The sequence below is a fragment of the Oncorhynchus keta genome, chromosome 10, assembly GCF_023373465.1.
Source record: "Oncorhynchus keta strain PuntledgeMale-10-30-2019 chromosome 10, Oket_V2, whole genome shotgun sequence".
NCBI lineage: Eukaryota > Metazoa > Chordata > Actinopteri > Salmoniformes > Salmonidae > Oncorhynchus > Oncorhynchus keta.
In genome coordinates, this window is record NC_068430.1 from 82,629,508 (window position 1) to 82,643,908 (window position 14,401).

The following is a 14,401-nucleotide window of genomic DNA, read 5'->3' on the forward strand; positions in this document are numbered from 1 at the left end:
AGGACATGTTTGGGTGTTTTTGGAGCCTTTTGTTGGTGTTTTTTTCAGGACCCCCCCATATACTACACAACGAGGATGAGGAAGTGATCTGTTTCCTATTTGGGTGTTTTTGAAGCCTTTGTTGATGTTTGTATCAGAGCTCGAGGAAGTGATTTGCTCAGGTTTCTCAAAAACATGTGAAATCACATGGACCCTTTACATATAAAAAAGGAAACTGCTCCTTTAAATGAAGTACTGAATCTAGATGCTTTGTTCTAGTATGATTCTGACTCACCTGTGTCTTCTTGGCGGTGACGGGGGTTTTAGCCTCCTGCTTCAGTTTGCTGTCCTGATGGGAAGGGGGAGGGGCCGGGGAGTCCGGGAGGCGGAGCCCAGGACGAGAACTGTCCAATAGCTTCACATCTGATCCTGCAGGAGTCAATTAAATCGGTCGATTCAGGTGACCTATTGACTGTGAAGAAACTCTAAAATAGAGACACTCTACCGTCGAGGCAGAGAGAGACACAGACAAATCTCTCCCGCTCTCTCCCTAACGCTTCTTACAGAGCCAGGTGTGTGTACTCACTGTGTGTGTGTTTGTTGTCTTGTGGTTTGTGGTGTCGCTGGGTGGGGCTGAAAGGGGAGGGGGGTAGCACCGGGGAGGGGAGCGGCTTCTCCTCTTTCACCCTTTGGTTCTGCAGTGAACACACAGGGTTAACACACACATACACAGGTCCTCTTTAACCCCTAATCCCCCCTGGTTCTAGAGAGATCACAGAGTTAACACACACACAATGTACAGTACACAAACACACACAATGTACACACACACTCTCTTTGTGTACTCACAGGTTTCTTGGGCTGGGAAGGGGACTGTCTCATTGGTGGGCAATGAGGCATCTGGGGAGAATGTATCATCAGAGGGGAGGGGCTCTCCCTCAGAGGACCTATCACAACAGGAGAAACGCCAGTATGGAAATGAGTGGGGTAGAGGTCTTCACAGATATACCCGAACCTGATTAGCTGAGATCCAAACAGTCTGAACATATGTCAAATACCGACCAGATCCAATACTATATTAATGAAAATAAATATCCTCTATATATCACGTGGTACATGTGGCAGTTGGTTCAGTCAAAAGCATAAATCATGACGTCAAAACAGTCCTGTGGCTTTGAGCAGCAATGAAGACCCATGTTTAATCTGATACAGATCCGACCCAATTTGGATCCGATTCTCCTTCATCTCGGACATGCTTTGGGTCGGATCTGGTCCACCTCGGATCCAAATCGACTTGGATATATCCTGTCTGTGTCGAACGGGACACGGATCCAATTCGGTTCAGATCTTCCTTTTTCGGGATCCAAGAATCCCTCTAGTGGGTGTCTGCCTGCCTGCCTGTCTGCCTGCCTGCCTGTCTGCCTGTATACAGGGTTAGGTCTGTCTGTCTGTCTGTCTGTCTGTCTGTGTCTGTCTGTGTCTGTCTGTGTCTGTCTGTCTGCCAGCCTGCCTGTCTGCCTGTCTGCCTATCTGCCTGTCTATCTGTCTGCCTGTCTGTCTGCCTGTGTGTCTGTCTGTGTGTGTATTATCTCTCCTACCTGTGTTGAAAGGCTCAGTTGTGATCCGTGGTGATGGTTGTGGATGTAGTATCTGCTTGATCCCTTTCTGTGCCAGGTGCATGGTGCTCTGTTGCTGGGGGAACGACATCCCCTGTCCCGCCTGCTGCATGTGTGCGTGAGGGTGTGAGTGAGGGTGTGTATGAGGGTGTGAGTGAGGGTGTGTGTGAGGGTGTGTATGAGGGTGTGAGTGAGGGTGTGAGTGAGGGTGTGAGTGAGAAGGTGTTGCGAGCCTCTGCTGTTGCTGGGTTGGAGCGGCCGCTGCCTGTGACTGAGTCTGCATGGCCTGCATGAGCTGAGAATGGACCCGCCCAGGAGACTGTGTGTGGGCCGGGGGCCGAGACTGGACCCCCCCAGGAGACTGTGTGTGGGCCGGGGGCCGAGACTGGACCCCCCCAGGAGACTGTGTGTGGGCCGGGGGCCGAGTCTGGACCCCCCCAGGAGACTGTATGTGGGCCGGGGCCCGGGACTGGACCCGCCCAGGAGACTGTGTGTGGGCCGGGGGCCGAGACTGGACCCCCAGGAGACTGTGTGTGGGCCGGGGGCCGGGACATGAGCTGAGACTGGACCCGCCCAGGAGACTGTGTGTGGGGCGGGGGCTGGGACTGGACCCGCCCAGGAGACTGTATGTGGGCCGGGGCCCGGGACTGGACCCGCCCAGGAGACTGTATGTGGGCCGGGGCCCGGGACTGGACCCGCCCAGGAGACTGTATGTGGGCCGGGGCCCGGGACTGGACCCGCCCAGGAGACTGTATGTGGGCCGGGGCCCGGGACTGGACCCGCCCAGGAGACTGTATGTGGGCCGGGGCCCGGGACTGGACCCGCTCAGGAGACTGTGTGTGGGCCGGAGGCCGGGACATGAGCTGAGACTGGACCCGCCCAGGAGACTGTATGTGGGCCGGGGCCCGGGCCTGGACCCCCCCAGGAGACTGTGTGTGGGCCGGGGCCCGGGACATGAGCTGAGACTGGACCCGTCCAGGAGACTGTATGTGGGCCGGGGCCCGGGACTGGACCCCCCCAGGAGACTGTGTGTGGGCCGGGGCCCGGGACATGAGCTGAGACTGGACCCGCACAGGAGACTGTGTGTGGGGGTGTATGTGTGCCGGGGGCCGAGACGACTGCAGGTACATGTGCACCTGGCTGAGCGGGAGGGGAGGGGTTTCAGAGTTAGTGGGCACGGCCTCCTCGTCGTCCTCAAATAGGGCTTGAGGGGGTTGGGCCGAGACCCCCAGGATTCCGTGGGGGGTGGGGGGAGAGGGGACACAAGGGCGGGGGAAGGACGGTTGGGGAATGTGGAGGGAGGGCTGGGGGGGAGGAGGAGTGGAGGGGGTGGAGAGGGAGGAGGGGGGAGGCTGAGGGGGTTTGGCGGCCGCTCGGTTGCTGGGGCGGGACGGCTGCTGGGGGAGAGCGTTGTGGAGTGCTACAGAGAGGAGGGAGGGGGGAGAGAGAGGAGGGAGGAGAGAGAGAGAAGGGAGGGAGGCGAGAGAGAGAGAGAAGGGAGGGAGGCGAGAGAGAGAGAAGGGAGGGAGGAGCGAGAGAGAGAAGGGAGGGAGGAGCGAGAGGAGGGAGGGAGGAGCGAGAGGAGGGAGGGAGGAGCGAGAGGAGGGAGGGAGGAGCGAGAGGAGGGAGGGAGGAGGGAGAGAAGGGAGGGAGGAGAGAGAGGGGACGGAGGGAGGGAGGGAGGAGAGGATGGAGGGAGGAGAGAGGGATGGAGGGAGGGAGGGAGGGAGGGAGGGAGGGAGGGAGGGAGGGAGGGAGGGAGGGAGGGAGGGGAGGGAGGGAGGGAGGGAGGGAGGGAGGGAGGGAGGGAGGAGGGAGGGAGGGAGGAGGGAGGGGGAGGAGGGAGGGAGGGGAGAGAGAGAGGAGCGAGGGAGGGAGGGAGGAGAGAGAGAGGGAGGGAGCGAGGGAGGGAAGAGAGAGAGAAGGGGAGGGGGAGGGAGGGAGGAGAGGGAGGGAGGAGAGAGAGAAGGGAGCGAGGGAGGAGAGAGAGAAGGGAGCGAGGGAGGAGAGAGAGAAGGGAGGGAAGAGAGAGAGAAGGGAGGGAGGAGAGAGTGAAGGGAGGGAGGAGAGAGAGAAGGGAGGGAGGAGAGAGAGAAGGGAGGGAGGGAGGAGAGAGAAAGAGATGAGAATGGGGGGAGAGGGACAAAAAGACAAAAAAGTACAGAAATAAATTATATTTCTAAAAATCGAAATGTTTCATTAAAACCAAAACCCCTCGACACAATGAAGTGTAGAAATGTGTAGAAAAGTGTAGAAATGTGTTCATCCACATACCTGGGGAGAGCATGACGGAGGGCATGACGGCCTGCTGGTTGAGGAAGGGCTGTGTGCTCTCAGAGGTGTGTGTGTTGGTAGCGTTGAGGTGGGGGGGTCCGGCGGCAGGGGCCCCCAGTTCATTACGGGGGGGCTCCCCCACCTGCTGGCTCAGATGCGGGGCCAGGAAGTGAGCTAGGGGGTCAAAGGTCAAAGAGGAGTCCAGAGAGGTCACAGGGACAGTGGGGATGGAGGGAGGAGGAGGGGGGGCGAAGGGGTGTTGATGCTGCTGCTGGGGGGGTTTGGACTGAACTAGGGGGGTCTGGGGGAAGGAGGAGGGGTCCAGAGGGGCAGTGATGCTGACCCCGCCCCTGCTGGACTGGTGGGGTCTCTTACAGTATATATTGCTAGAGGAGGACTTTTGCTGCTGGGGGGCCAGCCCTAAGAGAGAGAGGAGAGAGGAGAGAGAGAGCAGGAGAGAGAGAGAGAGAGAGAGAGAGAGAGAGAGAGAGAGAGAGATAGAGAGAGAGAGCAGGAGAGAGAGAGCAGGAGAGAGAGAGCAGGAGAGAGCGGGAGAGAGAGAGAGACAACATAATGAAAATGATGTGTGTACAGGGCTTGACATTTAGGTCAATTTCCCAGCAGCACACCGGGCCAGCGCCAACTGAAAGCTACTGGCCGAACGGAAAAACTATTGGCCCAGATCAGGGGAGGAGTGGAAAGAGGTGAAAGTAGCCAATCGTCTATAATAACTACAATAACCTCTCCTCCACGCTACCCGTCTCCTCCACGCTACCCGTCTCCTCCACGCTACCCGTCTCCTCCGCGCTACCCGTCTCCTCCGCGCTACCCGTCTCCTCCGCGCTACCCGTCTCCTCCGCGCTACCCGTCTCCTCCGCGCTACCGTCTCCTCCGCGCTACCCGTCTCCTCCGCGCTACCCGTCTCCTCCGCGCTACCCGTCTCCTCCGCGCTACCCGTCTCCTCCGCGCTACCCGTCTCCTCCACGCTACCCGTCTCCTCCACGCTACCCGTCTCCTCCGCGCTACCCGTCTCCTCCGCGCTACCCGTCTCCTCCGCGCTACCCGTCTCCTCCGCGCTACCCGTCTCCTCCACGCTACCCGTCTCCTCCACGCTACCCGTCTCCTCCACGCTACCCGTCTCCTCCACGCTACCCGTCTCCTCCACGCTACCCGTCTCCTCCACGCTACCCGTCTCCTCCACGCTACCCGTCTCCTCCACGCTACCCGTCTCCTCCACGCTACCCGTCTCCTCCACGCTACCCGTCTCCTCCACGCTACCCGTCTCCTCCACGCTACCCGTCTCCTCCACGCTACCCGTCTCCTCCACGCTACCCGTCTCCTCCACGCTACCTGTCTCCTCCATGGTAACTAGCTACACAACAACAGGCACACAGAAACAGGCTTTACTTCTTCAGAAAGATGCACAAATCCCTAATGCATTCTGTCATTCTACTGAGAGCTGCTTCACAACCAGTTGACTGAGAGCTGCTTCACAGCCAGTTGACTGAGAGCTGCTTCAACCAGTTGACTGAGAGCTGCTACACAACCAGTTGACTGAGAGCTGCTTCACAACCAGTTGACTGAGAGCTGCTTCACAACCAGTTGACTGAGAGCTGCTTCACAACCAGTTGACTGAGAGCTGCTTCACAACCAGTTGACCAGTTGACTGAGAGCTGCTTCACAACCAGTTGACTGAGAGCTGCTTCACAACCAGTTGACTGAGAGCTGCTTCACAACCAGTTGACTGAGAGCTGCTTCACAGCCAGTTGACTGAGAGCTGCTTCACAACCAGTTGACTGAGAGCTGCTTCACAACCAGTTGACTGAGAGCTGCTTCACAACCAGTTGACTGAGAGCTGCTTCACAACCAGTTGACTGAGAGCTGCTTCACAACCAGTTGACTGAGAGCTGCTTCACAACCAGTTGACTGAGAGCTGCTTCACAGCCAGTTGACTGAGAGCTGCTTCAAACCAGTTGACTGAGAGCTGCTTCACAACCAGTTGACTGAGAGCTGCTTCAACCAGTTGACTGAGAGCTGCTTCACAACCAGTTGACTGAGAGCTGCTTCACAACCAGTTGACTGAGAGCTGCTTCACAGCCAGTTGACTGAGAGCTGCTGTCTTGACTGAGAGCTGCTTCACAGCCAGTTGACTGAGAGCTCTTCACAACCAGTTGACTGAGAGCTGCTTCACAGCCAGTTGACTGAGAGCTGCTTCACACACCAGGACTGAGAGCTGCTTCAAACCAGTTGACTGAGAGCTGCTTCAAACCAGTTGACTGAGAGCTGCTTCACAACCAGTTGACTGAGAGTTTCACAGCCAGTTGACTGAGAGCTGCTTCACTCCCTGGATGGGTTAACTGAGAGCTCTCTGGATGGGTTGACTGAGAGCTGCTTCACAGCCAGTTGACTGAGAACTGCTTCACAACCAGTTGACTGAGAGCTGCTTCCAACCAGTTGACTGAGAGCTTTCACAACCAGTTGACTGAGAGCTGCTTCACCCAGTTGACTGGAGCTTTCACAACCAGTTGACTGAGAGCTGCTTCCTGGAGTGACTGAGAGCTGCTTCACAACCAGTTGACTGAGAGCTGCTTCACAGCCAGTTGACTGAGAGCTGCTTCACAACCAGTTGACTGAGAGCTGCTTCAACCAGTTGACTGAGAGCTGCTGATACCCCCACTGAAACGATGTATTATGAGCCGTGTGTGTGCAGTGTCGTGTGTGTTACCCGTGTCGTCGCTGTCAGAGGAGTCACTGCTGCCTGATGAAGATCCTGTCTTCATCTTCATCACACTGGTCACCTCCAGAGCCTTCTCTACTGCTTCACACACACAGGATGGGTTAACACTCTCTCCCTGGATCGGTTAACTCTCTCTCCCTGGATGGGTTAACTCTCTCTCCCTGGATGGGTTAACTCTCTCTCCCTGGATGGGTTAACTCTCTCTCCCTGGATGGGTTAACTCTCTCTCCCTCCCCTTAACTCTCTTACCTGGCTGTGATTTCTCCCTTGGGTTAACTCTCTCCCTCCCCACCTCTCTTACCTGGCTGTGATTTCTCCTGGATGGGTCTAACTCTCTCTCCCTCCCCACCTCTCTTACCTGGCTGAGATTTCTCCTCTCTCCTGGATCCCCCACCTCTCTTCCCTGGCTGGGTTTTCTCCCCTGGATGGGTTAACTCTCTCCCTCCCTCCCCACCTCTCTCTCCTGGCTGTGATTTCTCCTTGGGTCTCTCTCTCCCCAGTGGATGGGTTAACTCTCTCCCTGGATGGGTTAACTTCTCCCCTGGATGGGTTAACTCTCTCTCCCCAGTTGACCTGGATGAGTTAACTCTCTCTCCTGGCTGGGATTTCTCTCTCTCCCTCTGGGTTAACTCCTCCCCACCTCTCTTCCCTGGCTGTGATTTCTCCTTCTCTAACTCTCTCCCCTGGATGGGTTACCTCTCTTACCTGGCTGTGATTTCTCCTTCTCTCCCTCCCTCCCCACCTCTCTTCCCTGGCTGTATTTCTCCCCTGGATGGGTTAACTCTCTCTCCCTGATGATCTCTCTCCCTGGATGGGTTTACTCTTCTCCCTCTGGGTCCCTCCCCACCTCTCTTACCTGGCTGTGATTTCTCCTTCTCTCCTCTCTCCCTCCCCACCTCTCTTACCTGGCTGTGATTTCTCCTGGATCTCTCCCTCCCTCCCCACCTCTCTTACCTGGCTGTGATTTCTCCTTCTCTCTCTCTCTCCCTCCCCAACTCTCTTACCTGGCTGTGATTTCTCCTTCTCTCTCTCTCTCACCTCCCCACCTCTCTTACCTGGCTGTGATTTCTCACTTCTCTCTCTCTCTCCCTCCCCACTCTCTCTTACCTGGCTGTGATTTCTCCTTCTCTCTCTCTCTCCCTCCTCCCCACCTCTCTTACCTGGCTGTGATTTCTCCTTCTCTCTCTCTCCCTCCCCACCTCTCTTACCTGGCTGTGATTTCTCCTTCTCTCTCTCTCCCTCCCCACCTCTCTTACCTGGCTGTGATTTCTCCTTCTCTCTCTCCCTCCCCACCTCTCTTACCTGGCTGTGATTTCTCCTTCTCTCTCTCCCTCCCCCCCTCACCTCTCTTACCTGGCTGTGATTTCTCCTTCTCTCTCTCCCTCCCCCCCCCTCTCACACCTGGCTGTGATTTCTCCTTCTCTCTCTCTCCCCACCTCTCCCTGGCTGTGACCTCTCTTACCTGGCTGTGATTTCTCCTTCTCTCTCCTCCCTCCCCATCTCTCTTACCTGGCTGTGATTTCTCCTTCTCTCTCTCTCCCTCCCTCCCCACCTCTCTTACCTGGCTGTGATTTCTCCTTCTCTCTCTCTCCCTCCCCACCTCTCTTACCTGGCTGTGATTTCTCCTTCTCTCTCTCCCTCCCCACCTCCCCACCTCTTACCTGGCTGTGATTTCTCCTTCTCTCTCTCCCTCCCTCCCCACCTCTCTTACCTGGCTGTGATTTCTCCTTCTCTCTCCCTCCCTCCCCACCTCTCTTACCTGGCTGTGATTTCTCCTTCTCTCTCTCCCTCCCCACCTCTCTTACCTGGCTGTGATTTCTCCTTCTCTCTCTCTCTCCCCCTCCCCACCTCTCTTACCTGGCTGTGATTTCTCCTTCTCTCTCTCTCTCCCCCTCCCCACCTCTCTTACCTGGCTGTGATTTCTCCTTCTCTCTCTCTCTCCCCCCCACCTCTCTTACCTGGCTGTGATTTCTCCTTCTCTCTCTCTCCCTCCCCACCTCTCTTACCTGGCTGTGATTTCTCCTTCTCTCTCTCTCTCTCTCCCCCCCCCCCACTCTCTTACCTGGCTGTGATTTCTCCTTCTCTCTCTCTCCTCCCCCCTCTCTTACCTGGCTGTGATTTCTCCTTCTCTCTCTCTCCCTCCCCACCTCTCTCACCTGGCTGTGATTTCTCCTTCTCTCTCTCTCCCTCCCCACCTCTCTCACCTGGCTGTGATTTCTCCTTCTCTCTCTCTCTCCCTCCCCACCTCTCTACCTGGCTGTGATTTCTCCTTCTCTCTCTCTCTCTCCCCACCTCTCTTACCTGGCTGTGATTTCTCCTTCTCTCTCTCTCTCCCTCCCCACCTCTCTTACCTGGCTGTGATTTCTCCTTCTCTCTCTCTCCCCCCACCTCTCTTACCTGGCTGTGATTTCTCCTTCTCTCTCTCTCTCCCCCTCCCCACCTCTCTTACCTGGCTGTGATTTCTCCTTCTCTCTCTCTCTCCCTCCCCACCTCTCTTACCTGGCTGTGATTTCTCCTTCTCTCTCTCTTCCTCCCCACCTCTCTTACCTGGCTGTGATTTCTCCTTCTCTCTCTCTCCCTCCCCACCTCTCTTACCTGGCTGTGATTTCTCCTTCTCTCTCTCCCCTCCCCACCTCTCTTACCTGGCTGTGATTTCTCCTTCTCTCTCTCTCCCTCCCCACCTCTCTCACCTGGCTGTGATTTCTCCTTCTCTCTCTCCCCTCCCCACCTCTCTTACCTGGCTGTGATTTCTCCTTCTCTCTCTCCCTCCCCACCTCTCTCACCTGGCTGTGATTTCTCCTTCTCTCTCTCCCCCTCCCCACCTCTCTTACCTGGCTGTGATTTCTCCTTCTCTCTCTCCCTCCCCACCTCTCTTATCTGGCTGTGATTTCTCCTTCTCTCTCTCTCTCCCCACCTCTCTTACCTGGCTGTGATTTCTCCTTCTCTCTCTCCCTCCCCACCTCTCTTACCTGGCTGTGATTTCTCCTCTCTCTCTCTCTCCCTCCCCACCTCTCTTATCTGGCTGTGATTTCTCCTTCTCTCTCTCCCTCCCCACCCACCTCTCTTACCTGGCTGTGATTTCTCCTTCTCTCTCTCCTCTCCCTCCCCACCTCTCTTACCTGGCTGTGATTTCTCCTTCTCTCTCTCTCTCCCTCCCCACCTCTCTTACCTGGCTGTGATTTCTCCTTCTCTCTCTCTCTCCCTCCCCATCTCTCTTATCTGGTTGTGATTTTCTCCTTCTCTCTCTCCCTCCCCACCTCTCTTACCTGGCTGTGATTTCTCCTTCTCTCTCCCTCTCCCTCCCCACCTCTCTTACCTGGCTGTGATTTCTCCTTCTCTCTCTCTCTCCCTCCCCACCTCTCTTACCTGGCTGTGATTTCTCCTTCTCTCTCCTCTCCCTCCCCACCTCTCTTACCTGGCTGTGATTTCTCCTTCTCTCTCTCTCTCCTCCCCACCTCTCTTACCTGGCTGTGATTTCTCCTTCTCTCTCCCTCCCTCCCCACCTCTCTTACCTGGCTGTGATTTCTCCTTCTCTCTCCCTCCCTCCCCACCTCTCTTATCTGGCTGTGATTTCTCCTTCTCTCTCTCTCCCTCCCCACCTCTCTTACCTGGCTGTGATTTCTCCTTCTCTCTCTCTGCCTCCCCACCTCTCTTACCTGGCTGTGATTTCTCCTTCTCTCTCTCCCTCCCCACCTCTCTTATCTGGCTGTGATTTCTCCTTCTCTCCCTCCCTCCCCACCTCTCTTACCTGGCTGTGATTTCTCCTTCTCTCCCTCCCTCCCCACCTCTCTTACCTGGTTGTGATTTCTTCTTCTTTCTAAGGCTGGTCCAGACATATGTCTCCAGCTCTCGGAGCGTCGAGGGTTTCAGCGTCTCAAAGTCGATCTCTATCTCGTCTGGGTTGGTGTTCTTGAGCGATGGCTCTCGTGATTGGATGATGTGGACGACGCGGCCCAGCTTGTCGCCGGGCAGTTTATTGATGTCCAGACTGAGCTGGCGTTTCTCCTCGTAGGACATTGGCTTACACCTGTCAGCTGCCCCGCCCACAAACACACCTGGGACACAGACAAATACATTAACATTTTTGAAAATATATATCTATTTTTTTATATATCTTACAAAATCTCTCTCTCACTCACTCACTCACTCACTCACTCACTCACTCACTCACTCACTCACTCACTCACTCACTCACTCACTCACTCACTCACTCATGTCATCTCCTGCCTCCAGCGAGGCTGAGGGGGCAAGGGGGGTGGAGCCGGTCTGATGTGGGGCGCCCAGACGACTGCTCTTCATACTTCCTTTCTTACTGCGGAGAAAGAGAGAGTTGAGAGCGAGTTGACAGAGCGTGTCAGAGAGAAATTATTAATCAATCAGAAATCTCCATTGTCCATCCTGGGTTTATGGATCCTACCCAGATTTCTCTACCTGGGCTTCTCTCCATCCATCCTACCTGGGCTTCTCTCAATCCATCCTACCTGGGCTTCTCTCAATCCATCCTACCTGGGCTTCTCTCCAGCCATCCTACCTGGGCTTCTCTCCAGCCATCCTACCTGGGCTTCTCTCCAGCCATCCTACCTGGGCTTCTCTCCAGCCATCCTACCTCGGTTTCTTGATCTTCTTGGGCGTGGTCACCAGCTCCTTGCTGTTTTTGCTCTTTCTGATTGGCTGGAGGATGGCAGGGGGCGGGATCTCCGGTGGCTCCTCCCCTCCTATCTTCTTCTTGAACTTGTCTTTATTCTTCTCCTTCTCCCTCTCTTTTCTCTTGGGCTTGGTGGCCTGGGGCGTGGACAGAGCGGCCAGCTGTTCGTGAACAGCTTTGAGCTGTAGGACACACACACACAGGAGGATGTTAAGAGAGAAACACAGCTCTCTCTCTCTCACTCTCTCCACCCCCTTCCTTCCTCTCTCTCTCTCTCTCTCTCTCTCTCTCTCTCTCTCTCTCTCTCCCCCTCCCTTCCTCTCTCTCTCTCTCTCACCCCTTCCTTCTCTCTCTCTCTCTCTCCACCCCTCCTTCCTCTCTCTCTCTCTCTCCTCTCTCCTCTCTTCTTCCTCTCTCTCTTTTATCCTCTCCCAGGTTCCTTCCTCTCTCTCTCTACCCCTTCCTCTCCTCTCTCTCTCTACCCCCTTCCTTCCTCTCTCTCTCTACTCCCCTTCCTTCCTCTCTGCCTCTCTTCTTTTCTTTTCTCTACCCCTTCCTTCCTCTTCTCTTACCCCCTTCCTTTCTCTTTGGGTGGGTCCCTGTCAACCAGTGTTTTATTCCTTCCTTCTTCTCTTCTCCACCCCTTTCCTTCCTCTCTTCTTTTACCCTTCTGTGAGGCCCCTTCCCTCGGGAGGCCTCCTTCACCCCCTTCCTTCACCCTCTCCTCTCCCCTCTCACCCTCGGGAGACCCCTTCACCCTCCCCCTTCACTCGGGAGACCCTTCACCCCCCCTCACCTGTTCCTGTAGTTCAGCCAGTCTCTGTGATCTCTCTGTTCTGCCTCCCTCAGAGGATTTTCTTTTCCTCAGCCTGTCATCTTAGGAGAAGGGGGTTATTCTTTCTCTTTGGGTGGGTGGAGGGTCAACAGAGAGGGGTTATCCTTCCTGGGGAGGGGTTTCTTGACCTCCTTTCACCCCCCTTCACCCTCGGGAGACCCCTTCACCCTCGGGAGACCCCTTCACCCCCGGGAGACCCCTTCACCCCCGGGAGACCCCTTCACCCCGGGAGACCCCTTCACCCTCGGGAGACCCCTTCACCCTCGGGAGACCCCTTCACCCTCGGGAGGCCCCTTCACCCTCGGGAGGCCCCTTCACCCTCGGGAGACCCCTTCACCCCCTCACCTGTTCCTGTAGTTCAGCCAGTCTCTGTGATCTCTCGTGTTCCAAACCTCCCTCAGAGGATTCTGATTCCGACACCTGGATTTGTCATCGAGGAAGTGCATTTGTATTTTTTGTTTGTTATGATTGGGGAGGGGTGGAGGGTGTTCACCTGTAGTTTGTTTAGTTGTGAGATGGTGGGTTGGGTTATACCTGTAGTTTGTTTAGTTGTGTATCTGCTGTGTTGCTTATACCTCAAGCTCATCTGGCATTTTGTAACCATTTTGCTGTGCCATAGCCTGTAGTTTGCATGCTCAACCATGTTGTGTAGTTTACTGTGTGCCATAGCAACCATGCTGAAAGCAACCATGCTTTGTCAATGTTAACATATGTTTCCCATGCCAACAAAGCCCCTTGAATTGAGAGCGGTCAGAGCAATGAACCATGGGAACTTTAGTCCGTGGCACTGTGAGATTTGTAGTTCATCATTCATCCATTCAACACTGTTTATGTTGACACCTGTCATTTGTCTGAAAGTGCATGTTGGTTGGTTGTATTTTTTGTTTGTTATGATTGTCAGTTGTGTTGTAGTTGTTCACCTGTAGTTTGTTTAGTTGTGTATCTGCTGTGTTGCATTATACCTGTAGTTTGTTTAGTTGTGTATCTGCTGTGTTGCATTATACCTGAAGCTTGCGTGCCATAGCAACCATGTTGTGTAGTTTGCATGTCATAGTAACCATGCTGTGTAGTTTACCTGTAGTTTGCGTGCCATAGCAACCATGCTGTGTCGTTTACCTGTATTTTGTGTGCCATAGCAACCATGCTGTGTAGTTTACCTGTAGTTTGTGTGCCATAGCAACCATGTTGTGTAGTTTACCTGTAGTTTGTGTGCCATAGCAACCATGCTGTGTAGTTTACCTGTCGTTTGCGTGCCATAGCAACCATGTTGTGTAGTTTACCTGTAGTTTGTGTGCCATAGCAACCATGTTGTGTAGTTTACCTGTAGTTTGTGTGCCATAGCAACCATGTTGTGTAGTTTGCATGTCATAGCAACCATGTTGTGTAGTTTACCTGTAGTTTGCGTGCCATAGCAACCATGCTGTGTAGTTTACCTGTAGTTTGCATGTCATAGCAACCATGTTGTGTAGTTTACCTGTAGTTTGCGTGCCATAGCAACCATGCTGTGTAGTTTACCTGTAGTTTGCGTGCCATAGCAACCATGTTGTGTAGTTTACCTAGCAACCATGTTGTGTGTTTGCCATAGCAACCATGTTGTGTAGTTTACCTGTAGTTTGCGTGCCATAGCAACCATGCTGTGTAGTTTACCTGTAGTTTGCATGTCATAGCAACTATGCTGTGTAGTTTACCTGTAGTTTGCGTGCCATAGCAACCATGCTGTGTAGTTTACCTGTCGTTTGCGTGCCACAGCAACCATGTTGTGTAGTTTACCTGTAGTTGGTGTGCCATAGCAACCATGTTGTGTAGTTTACCTGTAGCTTGCGTGCCATAGCAACCATGTTGTGTAGTTTGCATGTCATAGCAACCATGTTGTGTAGTTTACCTGTAGTTTGCGTGCCATAGCAACCATGTTGTGTTTACCTGTTTACCTGTATGTTTGCGTGCCATAGCAACCATGTTGTGTAGTTTGCACCTGTTGTGTAGTTTGTGCCATAGCAACCATGCTGTGTAGTTTACCTGTAGTTTGTGTGCCATAGCAACCATGTTGTGTAGTTTACCTGTAGTTTGTGTGCCATAGCAACCATGTTGTGTAGTTTACCTGTAGTTTGCGTGCCATAGCAACCATGTTGTGTAGTTTACCTGTAGTTTGTGTGCCATAGCAACCATGCTGTGTAGTTTACCTGTAGTTTGCGTGCCATAGCAACCATGTTGTGTAGTTTACCTGTAGCTTGCGTGCCATAGCAACCATGTTGTGTAGTTTGCATGTCATAGCAACCATGCTGTGTAGTTTACCTGTAGTTTGCGTGCCATAGCAA

At 54.3% G+C, this 14,401-nt stretch overlaps 1 protein-coding gene and 2 long non-coding RNA genes across 3 annotated transcripts in view; all 3 read right to left on the reverse strand.

Annotated features, from left to right (window-relative positions):
- LOC127931973 (bromodomain-containing protein 4-like) overlaps positions 1-14,401 on the reverse strand; it is a 103,154-nt gene that overhangs the window by 27,699 nt on the left and 61,054 nt on the right. Inside the window, 11 exon segments of the mRNA XM_052526131.1 lie at positions 275-408; positions 566-674; positions 829-926; positions 1,578-1,917; positions 1,919-3,015; positions 3,870-4,289; positions 6,595-6,687; positions 10,401-10,661; positions 10,818-10,918; positions 11,213-11,433; positions 12,432-12,506. Of these exon segments, the coding sequence (XP_052382091.1) occupies positions 275-408; positions 566-674; positions 829-926; positions 1,578-1,917; positions 1,919-3,015; positions 3,870-4,289; positions 6,595-6,687; positions 10,401-10,661; positions 10,818-10,918; positions 11,213-11,433; positions 12,432-12,506 (2,949 nt within the window).
- Positions 8,697-10,299, reverse strand: LOC127932575 (uncharacterized). Its single transcript, XR_008146002.1, has 4 exons — positions 10,254-10,299; positions 9,717-9,766; positions 9,521-9,566; positions 8,697-8,948 (listed from the first exon to the last, which is right to left on the reverse strand). It is a non-coding gene; the product is annotated as an uncharacterized LOC127932575 (long non-coding RNA).
- On the reverse strand, positions 12,784-13,611 carry LOC127932572 (uncharacterized). Its single transcript, XR_008145998.1, has 3 exons — positions 13,561-13,611; positions 13,285-13,325; positions 12,784-13,202 (listed from the first exon to the last, which is right to left on the reverse strand). It is a non-coding gene; the product is annotated as an uncharacterized LOC127932572 (long non-coding RNA).